Below are 20,594 nucleotides of genomic sequence, written 5' to 3'. Positions count from 1 at the left end.
AAGCCATGATTAAAATCCTTCCATATAGCTGATCAATGATAAAAAAAAAAATCCCTTCCACCATTAAATTTATGTAGGACCCACAAATTTAATAATTGATCTATTGAATTTGTAAAAAAATATGATTTTATAACATGCATCTTTTTTAAAACTCATAGAGTTATTTGTTAAACCCTCAAACCACACCGGAGCCAAAAATGTATTTATCCCTAAATAAAATGAAATGACGAAATATACTATTATTCTTTCATAAATCAAATTGTATATATGAAAAAAGTAAAATAAATTAATGTTCTTCCAAAATGATGCACGTACACGGTACACCTGCAGGTTAATTATTGTGAGGATAAAAGTAAAATGTTATATATATATATATATATACCCGCTAAAATGTCTCTCAGCTCTTGAGACAATTGAGAGTTATACACCAAGAAAAAGACTGATCAGGACCCTCGGGTGATTTATGTACATACAAATTAAAGGGATACGTTGCTTCCCCAAATCAGGGAAACCACAAAAAGGAGCGAGGAGCTCTCAAAATCCCACATCCCTCTCCTGGAAGGCCCTATAAATTATACGCCCCATCTATTTAATTAATACAAAAGACAAAAGAAAAAAGTCAATAAACAAATATATGGCGCGAAAAATGACATGCATCGCCCTCCATGCAGCTCTCACGACAATCCTCCTCGTCGCCACCTGTGTCATATCCGACACGCTAATACCCGCCGACAAGTCACAAGTAGACGCGTGGTTTAAGAACAACGTGAAGCCGTTGACGGCGCGCCAGGGTAGTCTAGACCCTGCACTTGTGAAGGCCGAGGGAGCTCCTAGAATTATTTCGGTTTCCAAGAGCGGAGGAGGGAATTTCAAGACCGTCTCCGACGCCGTCAAAAGCATTCCGGATGGGAACACGAGGCGTGTTATTGTGCATATTGGAGGCGGACAATACACCGAGAAAATTACAATTCCACGGAGTAAGCCGTTTATTACTTTTTATGGGTCGCCGGGGAGTCTGCCAACCTTGACATATTCCGGCAATTCGGCGCAGTATGGAACGGTGGATAGCGCCAGCTTGATTGTGCTATCGGATTACTTCACTGCCGCAAATATTATTATTGCGGTACATATATATGCGTCTAAAACATCATCCTTAGAACTATTTAATTTACTATACATATATGATAACGTACATATTTGTTGTTGCAGAATTCTTCACCAAGGCCTAATCCGAAACAAAAGGGAGGTCAGGCGCTTGCATTTAGGATCTCCGGCGACATGGCTTCCTTCTACAACTGTAAATTCAAAGGATTTCAGGACACCGTCTGTGACGACAGGGGCAACCACTTCTTTAAGGATTGCTACGTTGAAGGCTCTGTTGATTTCATATTTGGAAGTGGCAAATCTCTTTATTTGGTAGGCTGCTAGCAATTTGAGTAATAGCTAGTTAGCGGTTATTTATGTCCAAACTGCACAGCAATAACAGTTTGTTATTGATGGGCCTTTAGGCATATTTTGGTGTTTTTCAGCTTATTTTAAACAAACTTAGGATGTTTTTGACATGTTTTAGATTATATTTGAAATTGTGTTTGAGAAATAGAGCTTTTAAGTTAAAAAATATTTTTTTTGGTCAAAAGTGCGTTTTTGCAATTTTTTTATATTTTATTTTTACTTTTTAAACCCTTAAAAGAGCTTTCAATTTTTTTTTCTCAAACGGGTATCTATATATATATATATATATATATATATATATATATATTTTCTTTCAAATGAATTTTTTGAGTATACGTTAACGCACTTTTAGGCCTCTCAAACACATACTCAAATAGACTCTTAGTGTTTTTATGTGAAACCCTATACCAAAACAATGTCATGTTGCTATATTATTTACATATAAGGGTAAGTATTAGGCGATTAGCGATTATTAACCACCTTCACCTACCTCATCATTGCTAACTGCGGCATCTTATGTACGACCAAATTAACTCTTTCAAAGAGACAAAATGGGCAAGGCTGAAGGCTCTTGACTTCTTGTTCTCCCGTCATTCATGCATGTACTTTCTTTTTCAATACTTTATTCTTAGTAAATAGGGCTAGCTGCTGCTTTTTTTATTTTTTTGGATTTATTATGGTAAATAAGGATGGATCGAGTAACAAAGGGAGAATATATATTTGTTGGTGCAGAACACAGAATTACGTGTACTTGGGGATGAAGGACTGATGGTGATCGCAGCACAAGCAAGGAAATCTTCGTCGGAAGACGACGGATTCTCGTTTGTCCATTGCAGCGTAACCGGCACCGGCGATAGTGCATTCTTAGGAAGAGCATGGATGGCATACCCCAGCGTGGTTTACGCCTACACCACCATGACCAGCGTTGTCGATCCTCTTGGATGGAGCGATAACTTCCACCCAGAACGTGACAGGCACGTGATCACCCATCTTTTTTTTTTTTTATCTATTTGTTAATTTGCTTTTTCAGGTTTAATTAGTTTTTTATTATTGGCACCGTATGCAGTACCGTTTTATTTGGAGAATACAAGAACTCGGGACCCGGTTCTAATCTTTCTAGACGCGCCAAGTTTAGCAAGCAATTGGGTGACAATGAAGCGAAAAAATTCCTCAGCCTTGCCTATATCAAGGGTTCCTCATGGTTGCTTCCTTCTCCATCGATGTGAATATATTTTTGAGAGATGAGTATTTAGAATTACTCTTTTTTTAGAGAGTAGGAACAATCAATTGTCAATCTACAAGCGAAGCTGGCCATATGGCCGCTCGTGTAAAAGTATTTTATTTTTTCCATTTTTTTTTTTTTAATTTCCTTTTGTATGTGTAACGAACCAACGATAGATATATATGTTGTACATCTTTTTTTTTTTCTTTTTTTTCTCTAATTAAAAGGATGGGAAGGGGCGATCAGTGTAATTTTCCCCCTTGGGCGTGACCACTGGGGTTCCTATCCGCTGTGGAATGTCCGGTTTGAGCCATAGCTACTGCCTGGGAAGGCGAGCCCGTCACCACAACCCCACCAAAGTGTGAGCCGGTAGAGCCCCTTCATAGTAGCATCTGGTTCACGCATCTACTACCGCAAGCGGATTCGAACACGCGACAATTAGGATGAAATGAGTTTTTCTACCAACTCAACTACCACCTTGGTGGTATGTTGTACATCTTTTGATGTGTACACAACAATTTTTTTTATTTATACAATCAGTGGCGCAGAGTCATGCTTTCGTTTCGAACGGCAAGATTAAAAAATGGATCGGAGTTGAACAAAAATTAATTAAAAATATTAAAAAATATAATTAAATAACGAAATAAATAAACAATTCAGTAAAAATTAATTATTGTTTAAAATATATAAATGTGACTTATAATTTATTTTGTTATACCTCGCATTAATTTATTAAGTTGTCTTCAACGAGTTTTCATATTTTGAAATCACAATAAAATTTTTTCACGGCTGATATTTTTGAATATATCATTCTTAATGTATTTAAATGATTAATCCACTAATCTTCTATTCAGTTATGTAAACGATTTTTAATAATGTTCATTGCTAAAAATGCTCTTTCAACAATAATTGTTGTAACTAGCAAAATCATTGACAATGTTATCAATGAATAAACCAATGGGTGCACAATACCATTTTTCATGATCTCTACCATCTCCTCAGCAAGGTGTCTAATCCTTTTAAATATTGTTAATTCTTCACTAAAACACATGTCAATGATATATGTTGGAAGATAGTTATTCAAGGTGATAAGTTGAATTGCTAAAAAATTATGCAGATAAAATTGAGCAAGATGAATTAATTTTTCCTTGTTAAGAGAAGCAAATGAGTCATCTAGACTCAAGCACGCAATACAAAGTAATAATTCAAAATTCACTTTATCAAAACGATTGTTACGTTTATGGAGTTGCATGTCTATAATAGAATAATGAAGCTTCGCATGGTAATTATGTGAATTTTTCCTGCTTTGAGCTTTTCATCGAGACTGCGGTTAGAATAGATCATCCACATTAGGAACAAATAATATTGTTTTTTGCAAAAAAAATACATAAACTTCTTCAAATAAAAAGCTACAATCATCTTCACTCATAGCTTGTACACACTACTTTGAAAGTTCAACTAACTTCATTACATTTAAAATATCTTGATTTTTTTCATTGTAATGCTTGAAATAACTCAAATGTATTCCCCAAAACACTTCATCAAATATACATTAAAAGCAAATTCGAATTCTAGAGTGAATGAATCAATATATTTACTTTTGCTCTCTATTCAGAATATATAATCATCTTCTACAATATCTTCAATCACATCAATGACAGAAGAAAACATGTTAACAAGACTAACATTAACTGCACCATAAAGAGAACTCCAATGCTTATCTTCAACTCTCTCTGTATTCATTTCTTAATTCAAGTCATGACTAGTAGAAATTTTACTATTTTATAGTGCTTCCACAACTTTAGCAATTCTTTTTTCACAAATTAATGACGTTTGCATAATGCTCCAACAACATTAAAAACAAATTAACCAATCTAAAACAAGTTGTAATTTGGATGTAATTTTTAGCAATAACAACTAATGTTAGTTGAAGCTGACGTGCAAAACAATGAACATAATAAGCAGATTGATTATCGTTCAAAATAAGTATTTTAAGTACATTCAACTCAAATCACATATTACTAGCTCCACTGTATCATTGTCCTTACAATCTGATAATATTCAACGCATGCTTGCTAATTAAGCACTAACACAATTGCCATCTTCAATTCCAATTGTGGTATTGCTGATGTAATGCCAGAAAAGCGGTCGATTATATGGACATGCTTATCTACATACCACAAAGAAATTGTCAATTGTTCTTTAACAATTAATACATCAGTGGATTCAACAACTATGATAGCAAACAAAGACTCTAAGATCGACTGGAGAGAGCCCTAGGGTTTTATACAGAAAAAGTCAATGGAAAGGGGATACATGCATGGAATACTTTACGTCCCCAAATAACAGAAACCACAAGAAGGAGCGAGGAGCTCTCAAAATCTCACATTGTTTACGCTTCCCTCTCCTGGTACATGCTCCTTTTATAAATACACCCCATTTATCTAATTCAAAAAAAAAAAAAATGTCAATAGACAAATATGGCCCGAAAAATGACATGCGTTGCGGTCCATGCGGCTCTCACGACAATTCTCCTCGTCGCTACCTCGGTCATCTCCGATACGCCGATCCCTGCCGACAAGTCACAAGTAAACACGTGGTTTAACAACAATGTGAAGGGCAAAGGGTGCTATAGAACCAGCACTTGCGAAGGCCGAGGAAGCTCCTAAAGTTATTAAGGTTGCCAAGACTGGAGGAGGAGATTTCAAGACCATCTCCGATGCCGTCAAAAGCATTTCAGACGGGAATGGCAAACGTGTTATTGTGCATATTGGAGGCGGAGAATACGATGAGAAAATTACAGTTCCACGGAAAGCTGTTTGTTACTTTCTATTGCTCTCCGGGTGATATGCCAACTTTGACACATGCCGGCAACGCGGCACAGTATGGAACCGTGGATAGTGCCACCTTGATTGTCGAATCTAATTACTTTGTTGCTGCAAACCTTATTGTTGAGGTACCTATATTGTCCAATCTAGCTGCTTTTTATTTATTTATTTTTTTTGTGTTCTTTTTTTATTTTATTTTATTTTGTATGATATAAAAATAGTCATAAATTCAAAGTTTTACATGATTTAGATACTAGGTAAACTGAACTTTATAAAAGATTTTAAACAAATTTTAGGAAAAAATGCACTTTAATCACCCCATTTGTAATTTGGCTTCTAATATTTAAAAATTGACAATGTGTTCCAACAAAGTATCAAAAATTCGTAATATAACTCATCTGTCAATAATTTTCGTTAGAGAAAATAATGGAAATTATTAGAAAGACCTATTTGCCCATATATTTTTTTTTAAAAGAATAAAAATTAAAAAATTAAAAAATAAAACAACAACAAAAATTGGGGGTGTCTACTACTGACCCCACTTGGCCGAATTGGGGGTGACTCGCCTATGGGGGTGATTTGGCCACCCCCAACCCCGAAGGAGCCAAATGGGGGTGGTCGAGCCACCCCTTTGGCCATTGGGAGGTGGCTCATGTAACCACCCCCAATGGGTTTGGTGATGGTTTTGGCCACCCCCAGTTGGTGCCTTGGGGTAGCCGAACCACCATGCACATGGCCAATGGGGTGGCAACGACTACCCCATTTTTATTTTGGTTTTTTTAATTGCGGGTATTTTTGGAATTTCTTCAAAAACATATTGGGCAATTTGGAAAGTAGAGACAAAAAAATGCACGTGCTAAATTTTCAGTCAAATTAGACGAAAATGGGTAACGAATGTGTCACATTGCAAATTTTTTATACTTTTTTAGAATACATTGTCAATTTTTAAACGTTGGAGGCCAAATTGCAAATGTGGTGAAACTTTGAAAGGTAAAATACATTTTTCCTAAAATTTTAAATTGATTTATGTGAATTTGAGGAGTCAACCATTGATTTATATGGGTTCTACATAAGTCTACGAATCTAATGGTTAATTATAATGAAATATAGGCCAAATATAAAGAACTTATTAATCTATAACATTTCTCCCTTACTCTGTATCTTTTGTTTCTTTTCCTTTTTGCAACGATTAACGATATGTGTTGCACATCTTTTCATGAGTAAAAAAATTTTATTATATATATATACACATTAATGTCAGAAACCATATTAAATAAAATTTATGTGTGCACTTTTTATACAATATCTTTTGACGTGCCATAAAATGGGTATAAAAATTTCAATGTCGTACTTTTGTAATTGTGGTACCATAATTTTTCACATTTGTTTATAAAATTGATAATGCAATAGGGCGAACTTTAATTTCTGAATATTTTATGACAAGATTGCAATTAAGCATGTATTATAAACAGTTAGCAGAATGAAAAAATTTCTTCGGGAAGCTAAATTAATATAAAAATATTAATTTTTAATAAATTATTTTTTTAATTTCACACGACTACGAAGAGTAATACTACACTTACTTTTAAAGCCACCATTTAATTAAAATTCAACAAAGATCTATTTCATATTTAATGGTATATATATATATATATATAGGTGTGTAGAAATGGATGTAAGGAATTGAAGTGGGAGTAATTAGTGTAATATTATTTCTAATTAAGAAGAATACAAATGATCGGCTCAAAGCATAACTTTTTTTTTTTTTTTTGACATGTCCGCACAAAGAGAATGAAATGAGAATTTGAACTAGTGACCTCTACTTTATATGATGCGTGCTTCTCGACCCACGATGCATAACTTTAGATTAACCCAATATTGTTCCCATCACAAAACTTGTTAGGATGACAAATACTTCTCTAAACGCCCAATATGGAAACCACAACTTTAAGTACCCTCAAAATGATATCCAAAGCAACTTGACGAGGAGGGGTGGTACCACGTTTATCTTTCGGGGTGGGGGCAGTAGCCTCCAAAATTTTAAAAACTCCTTTAAATTTCATATTTTCTATGAAATAAATCTTTAAAAATTAATTTTTTACTATGAAAAATCTAGTTTTACCCTTGTTGATGAGATTCTTGTGCCACATATGCCTAAGTGCTTTCACCTCCACTTTAAATTAAGGGAAAACTTCACTTTAGACCTCTAAACTACTGTGCGTTTTGAGAAAACCCTCATAAATTTCAAAAACTCTCAATTTAATCCCCTAAACTTTTAATTTGATTCAATAATTGACCCCCTTCGATCAAATTTTAAACGTTCAAAGTGATAAAATGACGTTTATACCCCTGAATTTTTTTATAAAATTTCAAATTAAAAAAAAATATATAAAAAAATTGAAGGGTAATTTAGTCTTTTTAGGCATTTCCGTTAGAAGTTAAAGGCTAAAACTAACGGAGGGGAGTAAATTGATTGAAATTGAAAGTTTATGTGTGTAAATTGAGAGTTTTTGAATTTTAGGGGGTCTTCTCAAAACGCGCAGTAGTTTAGGGGTCTAAAATAAAGTTTCTCCTTAAATTAAATCTCAGCTCGAACCCTAGACATCAATCAATCAATTTAATGAGCTAATGCATGAAAGGGAAGGAAAAAAAAAAAAAATTGAAGGACAAACATTAATTTCCGAAATTTAAAATTTTATGCCAATTAAGATGACAAACTTGCACATCAAGACGGTCGATCTACAAATTTCCTCTGTAGAAGTTTCTTTCTGAGAGACTACTGGGTGCGAGGGAAACGTCTCTTATCGGGTTTCTCGAGAAGGAGGTTTAGTGGGGATTATTGCTGGAATTGGGTGTATGGCGGAGGAGATAGAGGAGTTATGTGGGAATATCTCTCTCACTGAGGGAGAGCAGTATGGTATTAAAATATATGAAGGTGAAATTGCAGTGGCGAGAGAGAAAGGAATGAGGTGTTTGGTGGGAAAGATTTGGATTGGAAAGCGTACTAATCAAGAAGCATTTAAACAAGTTCTATAAAAAATATGGCGAACAAGGCGAGGGGTTATATTCAAAGAAGTGCAGGACAATTTGTGGATTTTTGAGTTTGAAGAGGATGGGGATAAAAGGAGGGTATTGGAGGGCAGACCTTGGTCCTTTGATCGACAAATTCTGGTAATCAATGAGTTAGAAGGCAATACTCCTCCTTCTCAGATGAAATTCTCTATGTCACCATTTTGGGTGCAAGCACATGATATGCCACTAGTATGTATGACTAAAGGGGTTGGAGTGAAGATTGGGGAGTCATTGGAGAATTTGGAGGTAGATGTGGCAGGTGACGGTGCCAGATGGGGGAGATGCCTTAGGATCCGGGTGTCCATTGATATTACGAAGCCATTAGATTGCGGAAGAGCATTGGATTTGGGTGGAAAATCAACGTGGGTACCTTTCAAGTATGAAAAACTCCCCTTATTTTGCTTTAGTTGTGGACGTATTGTTCATGGAGATCAAGGTTGTCTAGTCCCACGGCCAACACGATTGAGTACAGTGGAAGAAAACAAATGGGGGGTGTGTCTTCGAGCAGAAGACCCTCGGAGGCATTGGAATGGAGGTAGAAAAGATTATTACTCGGCGACTGACCATTCCGGCGAGGGGATGCGGGACAGAGCAGCGGAGAGCAGTGGCCTGGTTGGAAATCAATACCGCAGGGAAAGCAGCGAAAGTCCAGGAATTTCAAATCGTGGGAAGCAGTTACAAAGGGCAGTTGGCGATGATTATGGTTCCTATGTTACAGGGAGTGTGGATACTGCGAAAGGTGGGGAGCAAGTTTCTCCAACAATCGTATGTGGAGATGTGGATAAGGAAGATGTGGTGGGGCCAGCTCTTGATGTGCATGATGGGCTTTTCTCCAAAAAGGCTCATATAGATCATCAGGCCCTTTTGAATGAAGAAATTAAGGTGGCCCAAATGGAGTGTGAGGGTAGCCCGACAAGTGCAATGCAAGGGTCTCTCAATTTCAATGTGGAGAATGCAGAGGGGTATGTGAATTTAACGGAGGTGGATCATGATCAAACTAGTGGGGTGTCCGATGCTGGAACAAATATTCGTAAGTGGAAAAGGAGTGCTCGTGGTGCATTTGGAATTTGCGCAGAACTGGAGGATGGTGTACTCACTGGCAACAAGCGGAAAATGTCCAAAGATGGAAAGAATCTAGATGAGACAAGGGGAGGCAGAAAGGGAAAAAAATCAAGGCAAGCTCAGGCACATAGTGGCATTGTCATGGCGGAGACTGTTAAGCAGTCCCGCCAAATCCAATGATTCTACTAAGCTGGAACTGCCGAGGGCTTGGGAACCCTTGGTCTGTTCGTGATCTTTGCCAAATGGTAGGGAATAAGAAACCCCATTTTGTTTTCTTGATGGAAACAAAGTGTAAAAAGGCTAGAATGGAAAGTGTTCGAGTTCGACTGGGGTTTGAAGGTATGTTCACAGTGGACCCGATTGGAAGGAGCGGTGGGTTAGCTCTATTATGGAAGGAACGGGATGAACTGGAAATTCAGAATTTTTCTAGAAGCCATATTAATGCCATAGTGAAGCCTTTGGGGGAGCAAGGAGATTGGAAATTAACTGGTTTCTATGGGAATCCAGATTGGTCAAAACGTAATGAGTCATGGGAATTGCTTCAACATCTCCAGATTTACTCCCCACTGCCTTGGTTATGCTTGGGAGATTTTAACGAGATACTATGTCAAGAAGAAAAAGTTGGGGCTGCTCTTAGGCGAGATAATCAAATGGTGCAATTTAGAAATGCATTGGAGGTTTGTGGGTTGGCTGATTTGGGGTACAAGGGCTCAAGATATACATGGAATAATGGTCAGAGTGCTAATGGTTTCACGAAGGAGAGGTTGGATAGAGCTGTGGCGAATAAGGAGTGGTGTGTGAGTCATCAAGCAGTGGAGGTCCATATTCTAGCTGCAAGGTCTTCTGACCATAAACCAATCTTAGTGGTAGGAAGGGACAAAAATGATGATAGAAGGCCATTTAAAAAAGGGTTCAAGTTTGAGGCACGGTGGTGGCTTAATGAGGAGTATAATCATATTGTGCATAATGCATGGGGACGTGAAGAAGGTGGGCTGAATGCCATGCAAACTACTCAGCAGAAATTACAGAATTGTCAAGCCGAATTGTCCAGATGGAGTCGCCAGAAATTTGGAGATACTGAAAAAAAGGTGAAGGAAAAAACAAAGAAGTTGGAAGGCTTACAATTGTTTGAAGGGCCTGCACACCAAGAAGAAATACAGCAGATTAAGGGGGAAATTGATTATTTGCTGGAACAAGAGGATGCAAAATGGAAACAAAGGGCTAAGCAGAACTGGTTCCAGAATGGGGATCGTAACACTCCTTTTTTCCATGCTTGGGCTACCCATAGAAGAAAGATCAATCATATTAGGCAAATTAAGGATGAGGAAGGCCGGGAGTCGAAGAAACAACAAGAAGTGAGTCAAGCATTTATTCAATTTTACCAAGGTCTTTTTAGGACAGCATGTGCATGTGATGTGGAGACATGTTTGAATGGGCTGGAGAGTAAGGTTTCTATAGTAATGAATGATAATTTGCTGAAAATGTTTACATTTGCTGAGGTGGAAGGAGCTTTGGCCCAAATGCATCCTCTAAAGTCACCGGGCCCAGACGGATTTTCTACAAGTTTCTACCAAAAATCTTGAGGGACAGTTCATAATGAGGTATGCCATGCAGTTCTGAATTTTTTAAATCATGGTAATTTTGTCTCTTCCATCAATGAAACTTATATAGTATTGGTCCCAAAAAAAAAAGAACCCCACTCTTGTTACGGAATTTAGACCCATAAGCTTGTGTAACGTCCTATATAAACTCATTGCGAAAGTCCTTGCGAATAGAATGAAGAGAGTATTACCGTTAATTATCTCCCCAAGTCAGAGTGCTTTTATTCCAGGTAGATTAATATCTGATAATGTACTTGTTGCTTTTGAGGCATTACATACAATGGATACTAGGTTGACTAGGAGAAAGGGTTATATGGCCTTGAAACTCGATATGAGTAAGGCCTATGATAGAGTGGAATGGAATTTTCTAGAGGAGATCATGAGGAAGCTTGGGTTTGTAGATAGATGGATACAATTGATGATGATGTGTGTCCGTACAGTTTCCTATTCAGTTTTAGTTAATGGGGTTCCATATGGAAAGATCACCCCCTCGAGAGGTATAAGACAAGGAGATCCATTGTCACCTTATCTCTTTATTCTCTGTGCGGAAGGTTTGAGTAATCTTTTGAATAAGGCAGAAATTGATCGACAAATTACAGGGTTACCAATTACGAGGGGAGGCACTCGATTAAATCATCTCTTCTTTGCGGATGATAGCCTACTATTTTGTAGAGCTACAATATTTGAATGGGCTCGTATACAAGAGATTCTGGAATTATATGAGAAGGCTTCAGGGCAAAAATTGAACAGAGATAAGACCTCTATTTTCTTCAGTAAGAATACAAAATGGGAAACTAAGTCCCATATTACAGCAGTTGCGGGGGTCGGTTCTACCAATCGTTATGAGAAATACTTGGGGCTTCCATCTCTTATAGGGAGGTCTCGTGTGAGTTCCTTTAATGGAATTAAAAGAAAAATCTGGGAAAGGATTAATGGTTGGAAGGAGAAGTTTTTGTCACAAGCAGGGAAAGAAGTGCTTTTGAAGGCCGTTGTTCAAGCAATTCCTACTTACACCATGAGTGTATTTCAGTTCCCTAAAACGTTATGTAAGGACATCAATTCTATGATGGCACAATTCTGGTGGGGACATAAGGACAAAAAATCCAATATAGCTTGGTTAAGTTGGAAGAAAATGGGCTTGGCAAAGGAGAGTGGAGGACTGGGGTATCGAGACTTGGAATGGTTCAATATGGCACTTCTTGCAAAACAAGGATGACGTCTTCTACAAAATCCTGAATCATTGGTTGCTAAAGTTCTCAAGGAAAAATACTTTCCTAATGGGACTTTTTTGGGGGCAAAGTTGGGGAGAAGACCTTCTTATACATGGAGGAGTATTTGGAATTCTAGAAAACTGCTTAATGAAGGAATTTTTTGGAGAGTGGGGGACGGCTGTTCGATTAATATATGGGGAGATAAGTGGATGCCTAAGCCAACTCCCCATATTGTTCAATCCCCTGTAAGAATTTTGGATAGTTCTGCTAAAGTTAGTGATTTGCTGGACCAGGATACAAATTGGTGGAAAATAGGATTGGTACAAGACATCTTCAATGAAGACGAGGCTCAAGTAATTTGTAGTATGGCAGTCTGTCCAACACGTAACAAGGACCAAATAGCTTGGGCTGGTACAGCAAGGGGGGAATACACAGTGAAGAGTGCGTATCATCTTGCTAAGGCAAGGTTTGTTGTTAAAGAGGGTAGTTGTTCTAATCAGCAGGTTCTCAAGGATGAATGGAAGAATATTTGGGCCATAAGGGGGAGCAGAGTAGTAAAACTTTTCCTATGGAAGGCATGCATGAACATTTTGCCAACTATGGAGAATTTATTTCGGAAACATGTAATAGTTGAGCCGTTATGTCCTATCTGTAAGCTTGAACCTGAGACAGTGGATCACATATTATGGAACTGTCCGTCGGCCAGAGATGTTTGGAATGAGTGTTCTGGAAAGTTACAAAAATGCACTAGTGATAAGAATGATTTCCGTGATATTATTATCAAGCTGATGGAGAAGTTGTCTATGGAAGAAATGCAAGAAATGGTTACAGTGGCAAGGCTCATTTGGCATAGGTGGAATAAATTCATTTTCGAAGGTGAATTTACTCCACCTGCTGCTCTGGTGCGTAATGGCCTTGACCAAGTAGAAGCTTTTAACCAATCAGAAGCAAGGTTACGTGGGAGTGGAGCTTTGGCTAATGTCCAGGTAACTGAAACATGGCAGAAACCACCAAATGGTTGTATTAAACTTAATTGGGTTGCAGCTGTTGATAAGGTAAGAAACAAGATTGGGCTGGGGATTGTTGCACGAGATTCAACTGGTCAGGTGGTGGCGATGCAGACTTCTACTCGTCAGTGTTTTAGCGACCCGGCTGCAGCAGAGGCATTGGGAGTGTGGACGGCGGCAGAACTCAGTTGCAAACTTGGATTACAATGTATAATTTTGGAGGGAGATGCTCGAGAAGTTGTCCAATCATTTTGTCAAGATGGAATTTGCAGAGGAAGTTATGGACATGTATTGAATGATGCAAAATTCTTACTCACTCATGTCCCTGAATGGAGGATCAATCACGTCAGACGTACTGCAAACACAGCTGCACATGGATTGGCGAAAAGGGCGTTAGTGTATGGTGAGAATAGAGTTTGGATAGATGAGTATCCTCTGTGTATTGGTGAAACTGTACTTGCTGAGCAAGATTCTTGTTGATTCATGAAAGTTTTGAGTAACATTTCAAAAAAAAAAAAAAAGACGGTCGATCTACATTGTATTGAGAAATCATATATATCAAAGCATTTCATATATGATCGAGGAAGATCTCTATTCTTCTGATTTATTTTCAACTTGTGCTAACAAATTTCAGCTAAAAAAACGTATCCATGAATTCATAGAAAACTCAGACTGAGAGAGTTGAACAATTGGTGCATTTATTCCTATCTCTTTTACATTTGCTAGCTGGACGTACGTAATAGCAATTAAGCAAAATAATATGATAACATAGTTAGTAATATTTGATAAAATAGTTTGTTAACGGTCTATTGAATAAAATAAATTACTACATAAATATTGCATGTGTACTTATAATGTACTTATAACAGGATGCACCGTCGTCCCTAAGTGATGCAACGTGACGTAATGGGATTACAAAGAAAAAAAAAAAAAAATCACAGCCCTTTCTAAAACCAAGAATTCAACTAAGGAATTAAGGTAAAATAGAATAAAACGTAAATTCTAAGTAATTCTTATTTGAAATTTGATCAAATATACCAAAGCTATGTTTTAGATTGTCTATGTAGAAGTATTTATAAGCAAAAAACTCTCAAAACTAGTAGAAATTGAAAATAAGTCAATTAACAAATCTGTCACAACTCGTTTGAACGAGTAGGAGAGCTCGTCACTTTTACTCGTTTAAATGAGTTCACAATAAACATAATAAAACACTAAATTTTATCACTCATTTATACGAGTCTTCGGACAAGGTAGCGAATGAGCACTGTCGTGATTCCTTGAAACATCTTGTTCGGACAAAATAGCGAACAAGCGTTACTGCAAGCCTCATGGATAAACTCATTCATATGAGACTTTGGACGAGTTATTGAACAAGCACGCACCTCTAAACATCAAAAACTCTTAATTTAGTTGATTTATCTTTCTTTCTTCCTCTTTTTTTTTTTTTTTTTTTTTTTTTTTTTTTTTTTTTTTTTCAATTCCACCCATCCATTAAATCCTAATGAAGGCACATCAAAATTCCCAAAATGTCACTATTTTTTTAGGAAAGAAAAAAAAAATGTAAGGATTTAGGCGTTTGTTAGAATTTTCAAAAATACATACACCTGAATCTTTGAAATTTTGTTTATATATATATATATATATATATATATATAAAGAGCATATCAAAAAATTTGACAAAATTTAACAAAAATCCTAACCGGTGATGAAATTTTAAAAAAATTAATAGATTGATATACTGAAATTTAAATTGAGAGTTTTTAAAATTTAGAGAAGTAATTACAAAAGTTAGCTAGCAACAACTCAAGTGGGTTAAACTAAGTTTTTATTTTTTATTTATTTTATTTATTTTTATAAGATATAGTACCAATGCAGACGCCACTGACATCATTGCTGATGTGAATTTCTTTTTCTTCATTTTAAATGCAACAGCTCATATATTGCTATTAACACATGTTAATAAATATATTAATGCTATTTAACACCTGTTAAATGCAACAGCGAATATATTGCTATTAACACTTGTTAAAACAAAAAACCAAAAAAAAAAAAAAAAAAAAGAGGAAGAAGGTTTTGTGTGACAACATGTTCTATTCTATTTTCAGAAAGATCAACTAATTAAGAGAAGTAGAGCAAATTAAATATATAACCTCCTGGAAGTCCATTTTGCTAGCTGATAATTAATTAAGAAGGAATGACAGAAACCACAAATGAGAAACAAAAAACCGTGCGTGGGAATCTACCATGAATTTAGGATTCCCTCGCTCGATCTCCATGGTTCAGCTAGCATATAAATACCCTAGTACCCTTGCTTATTATCAATATTCAGACGCCAAAACACACATAAATGGTCGAAAAAGTGACATCTATCGCACTCCATGTGGTTCTCACGACAATTCTCTTTGTTGCATCCCTTGTCATATCGGATGATACGGCGCCCGCCAACAAGTCACAACTAGACAACTGGTTCAACAGCATTGTCAAGCCCTACACGCAGAGAGCGGCTACTCTAGACCATGCACTCGTGGCGGCTGAGAAGGGTGCTAAAGTTATTAAGGTTAGCAAAACTAAGGGAGGGAATTTCAATACCGTCTCTGATGCCATTAAAAGCATTCCGCCGCGGAATACAAAACGTGTCATTGTGCATATTGGACCTGGAGTATACAATGAGAGAATTAGAATTGACTGGACTAAGCGTTTTGTTACTTTCTACGGATCGCCGGCAAATATGCCAACTTTGACATCTTCTGGGACGGCGGCACAGTATGGAACAGATGATAGTGCCACCTTGGTTGTCGAATCTAATTACTTTGTTGCTGCAAACATTATTCTTGTGGTACGTACATACGTACCTGTGTACGTTCTCCCATATATATATATCACTTAGAACTTTTGAACTATCACGCGTTTTGATAAGATTTCTTTCAATATTAAAAACTCTTAATTTCACCTATAAACTTTCAATTTGATGCAATTGACCTCTCCGTCAATTTTTTCCGTTAAACCTTAACGGAAACCACTAAAAAGACTAAATTACTCTTCAATTTTTTTGATTTTTTTTTTTTTTTTTTCAATTTAAAATTAAAGGTAAATTTAGAATTTTATAAAAGTTTTAGAGGTATAAAAGTCATTTCATCACTTTTAACGTAAAAAACTAACGGATCGGGTAGATTGTATCAAATTGAAAGTTTGAAGGGTAAAATTAAAAAGTTTTAAAATTTAGAGAAATATTTTCAAATTGCATGGTAGTTCATTAATCTTTGTAGAATTTCCCCATATATATATATATATATAGAGAGAGAGAGAGAGAGAGAGAGAGAGAGAAACACACGATATACATGTAATGGATTTTTTGTAAACAGAATTCTGCGCCAAGGCCTGGGAACGGCAAAAGTGGAGGGCAGGCACTTGCAATTAGGATCGCTGGCGACAAGGCTGCCTTCTATAATTGCAAGTTCAAAGGATTTCAGGATACCGTCTGTTCCGACCATGGCAACCATCTCTTTAAGAACTGCTACATTGAAGGCACTGTCGATTTCATTTTTGGGAGTGGCACTTCTCTTTATTTGGTACGTACATCTCAACTATATATATATATCATGTCAAAATGAGACAACTTCATCAAACAAAAATATTATTCAGTAGACAGTTATCTGATAATAAAGAAAGATGTTTTTTTTTTTTTTTTTCACAGAATACTGTATTAAATGTACCTGGGGATGGTGGGTTCACGGCGATCACAGCACATGGGGAACTTCCCTCGGAGACCAATGGATTCTCGTTTGTGCATTGCAGCGTAACAGGCACTGGAAATGGTACATACTTGGGAAGAGCATGGAGACCCTATTCCAGAGTGATTTTCTCCTACACTACCATGAGCGGCATTGTCAATCCTCTTGGATGGAGTGATAACTCACACCCAGAACGTGACAGGTGACCCATCATCATTTTCTATTTGTTTCATCACTTCAATATGTAATATAATTCGTTTCTAAACATCTAATCGGAGGCGATTAGATCTTTAATCGTTATGGAAATTAATTAAGCGGCGATTATTTGCATTGCAGAACGGTTTACTATGGAGAATACAAATGCTCAGGACCGGGTTCAGATCTTTCTCGCCGTGTCCCGTATACAAAGAAATTGAGTGACAATGAAGCCCGACCATTCCTCGCCCTTCACTTTATTCAGGCTTCCTCATGGTTGCTCCCTCCTCCAACGCTGTAAATGCACTACTGCTGACAAGAGTCGCCCAACAATTGCTCATGCATTGAAGGAGAATCAAGAATTTTAGTGTGGGAGACTAAAATGAATTAAAAAATATATATAAAAAAAATAAGGGGTGGAAAGTAATTTTTGAGGGTCTACCTCATATATACACGGCTATGTACTTTTTTTGGAGGATGTTTTAAATTTCTAGGGGGAGTCAAGCCCCCAAAGTCTTATGCTGGGTCTGGCGCCCCTCTCTCTCTCTCTCTCTCTCTCTATATATATATATATATAAAGTTTAAAAGAAAAACATATATCTCCAATAATCTTTTTATTTCCACCGTCTTAATTACAAGATGTTTGTCAAATTAATGGCATGAACAATGTATTTGGATTTAAAAGAAAAACTTTAAATTTTGATCGTGAAATGAATACTATCTATTTCATTTAAAAATGAGATGATCTTGTCCTTAAGGGGTAGCTCAATCAACTGTGAACCACGTCTCATAAAGCAAAGGTCACTAGTTCGAATCATCTCTCCTCCTTCCCTTATGTGGACATGCATGTCAAAAAAAAAAAAAAAAATGAGAGGATCTTATTTGGTTTAGAAACTAACAACAATTTACATCCCATTAAATGCCAAGCTAATGCTAGGACTTTCTACGTAATAATTAAGCTAGTAGCTCATCAAACTACATTAGCTTGCTAGTTTCTTTTAGAGCATTTCTAGAGAGCTCTCTGATGCAGTGCGACTTAGTGAGCTGCATAGTAGAACAACAAGAAATAATGAATAGATATTTCTAGATCTTGATACGATTAAATAATTTAAAAAAATTTCTCTAAACGCTAGATACTCTGTATGGTTTGAAAGAAAATAATGAAGAAACTCAACTCTAAGACTTCTTATTGATAAAAATTAATTCATAAACAAAAGCTATACGTTTCTAAAGGCATAAGGATATATTTATATTTATAGCCCTAAAGTTCTAACCCTAATTGTAAAAGGAAATTAAGTCGGTTTAGACTTTTATGCTGGCCATTCGAACGGGACATATCCGTGTTCAGACGATCACCCAAATAACTAAAATTAAAGTACGTAAAACAACTAAAAATTAAGTAAAAACTGAAACATAATATAGGGCCGTTCCGATGGCTTGTGAACAGGATGTGAACGGACGTCTCTGGTTTTACCATATATGGTGACTTCCGGAAGAGGCCCATGCCGGTTTCCGAACGAAGGTTCTTTTGACCTAGTAAACATTGAAATTAGCAAACTTTCGTGAAACATGACTTTGTAGATATTTGAGTTAGCTTTCTAACGCTGCAAATCTTGCTTAAATCTGAGGTCTAAAACTCTAGATATAGCATTTTTAGTAGGACTTATAATGTGTGAATCATCGCTCTTCTTTATGGAATCCTTAGCTTTCCGATCTTCATCACTTTCTATTTTTAACTTTTCCCTAAAAGTTAGAAAAATCTCATAAAACAACCATTTATCAAGCTTTCTTCTCTTTCTCCATTTTAGTTTTTGACAGAAACCCTTCCCAAAAGAAGACAGAAGGCAGCCGGTGGGGAAGAACATGGAGGAGGGGTATTTCGGGGAAGACGGCAATCTAAAACTCCACATGGAAAAGGCGAGACTCACGGCAGAAGTGTTGGGGAGATTTTGAAAAAGATCCCTACAGAATCCCAGCATGCCGAGAATGGTGGAGTCGTAGGTATTATGAAGGACCATTTTGAAAAACAATCAATCAACCTTGATGAGGAGTGTAATCAAGTCAAAAATGGAAAGAATCAAAGGGAAGTTAAGAAGGGAGGATTCGCTGAAAATTCAAATGGCAAGGAACGGAAATCACCAGCTGGAACTTGGTTGGCGGGACAGGGATTTGAAAGGGAGTCCAAATCTCAACAGGCGCTGACCTTTAGTAGTCCCGGGGGCCCATATTTAGGCCCAGTGCTTGCAGACGTTGAGAAATCCATGAGCGGGGCCTAGATGGGAAATATGGCAGCAAAGAGAAAGTACCGAGAGGAGGACTCACATCAGTTGGAAGGAACGGCTTATAGGAGGAAAAAAACAGGAAGTGAAGGTGATGAATTAGTAGCAGCTCGGGGCAGTGGGGAAATTGAAGTAAATTTTGGATCGGGATTGGCGGAGGCTGAAAACCAGCCCCGCCAACCGCAATGATCGCCCTAAGTTGGCACTGCCGGGGGCTTGGGAACCTCCGGACAGTTCATGAACTTCGCCGTATGGTGAAAGCAAAGAAACCCAATTTGGTTTTTATCATGGAAACCAAATTACGCAAAAATAAAATTGAGGTGATTTGGATGAAATTGGGATTCGAAAACATGTTTGTGGTTGAGAGTGTGCGACGTAGCGGAGGATTGGCGCTTTTTTGGGAGGAGGGATGTGAAGTAGAAGTTCAAAATTTCAGTCAACGACATATAAACGCTGTAGTGTATGATCGGGCTTTGGAGGTTGACTGGAAATTCACGGGCTTTTATGGCCACCCGGAGTCTACCAAACGCCATGAGGCATGGTGTCTCCTAAAAAGATTGGCTCTTTTGACCCCGGGCCCTTGGGTGTGTCTCAATGACTTTAATGAAGTTTTGACTACTACAGAGAAGATGGGGGGACAAATACGACAACACAACCTCATGCAAGATTTCCAAAACACTCTTGAGGTATGTGAACTATTTGATTTAGGTTTTGTGGGACCTAAATTTACCTGGAGCAACTATCAAGAGGGGAGTGCACTTATTAGAGAGCGGCTTGATAGGGGAGTAGCCAACGTTGAATGGAGAAACTTATTCCCGGATGCTGTAGTAGTTGTGCAAACAACTACTTGCTCTGACCATGCAGCTTTAGTCCTATCTCTATCTAGGCCTCGAGCAGCTATGGGAAGACAAACCCGTTTTTTTTTTTAGGCTAG

The 20,594-nt window shown here is 37.2% G+C and overlaps 2 protein-coding genes across 2 annotated transcripts; both read left to right on the top strand.

Annotated features, from left to right (window-relative positions):
- Window positions 1–619: 619 nt before the first annotated feature.
- On the top strand, window positions 620–2,681 carry LOC132190540 (pectinesterase PPME1-like). The gene is made up of 4 exons (XM_059605562.1): window positions 620–1,123; window positions 1,210–1,416; window positions 2,185–2,426; window positions 2,519–2,681. The coding sequence occupies exons 1-4, from the start codon at window positions 635–637 to the stop codon at window positions 2,676–2,678; spliced, it is 1,098 nt and encodes a 365-aa protein (XP_059461545.1). The 5' UTR covers window positions 620–634; the 3' UTR covers window positions 2,679–2,681.
- Window positions 2,682–15,802: 13,121 nt separating this feature from the next.
- On the top strand, window positions 15,803–17,682 carry LOC132191132 (putative pectinesterase 63). Its single transcript, XM_059606146.1, has 4 exons — window positions 15,803–16,291; window positions 16,818–17,024; window positions 17,150–17,388; window positions 17,523–17,682. Exons 1-4 carry the CDS (start codon window positions 15,803–15,805, stop codon window positions 17,680–17,682), a joined length of 1,095 nt encoding a protein of 364 aa, XP_059462129.1.
- Window positions 17,683–20,594: the final 2,912 nt, after the last annotated feature.

Source organism: Corylus avellana, chromosome ca8, assembly GCF_901000735.1.
Source record: "Corylus avellana chromosome ca8, CavTom2PMs-1.0".
Lineage (NCBI taxonomy): Eukaryota > Viridiplantae > Streptophyta > Magnoliopsida > Fagales > Betulaceae > Corylus > Corylus avellana.
Note: the sequence above shows the minus strand (reverse complement) of the source record. Positions and strands in the feature narration are given on the sequence as shown.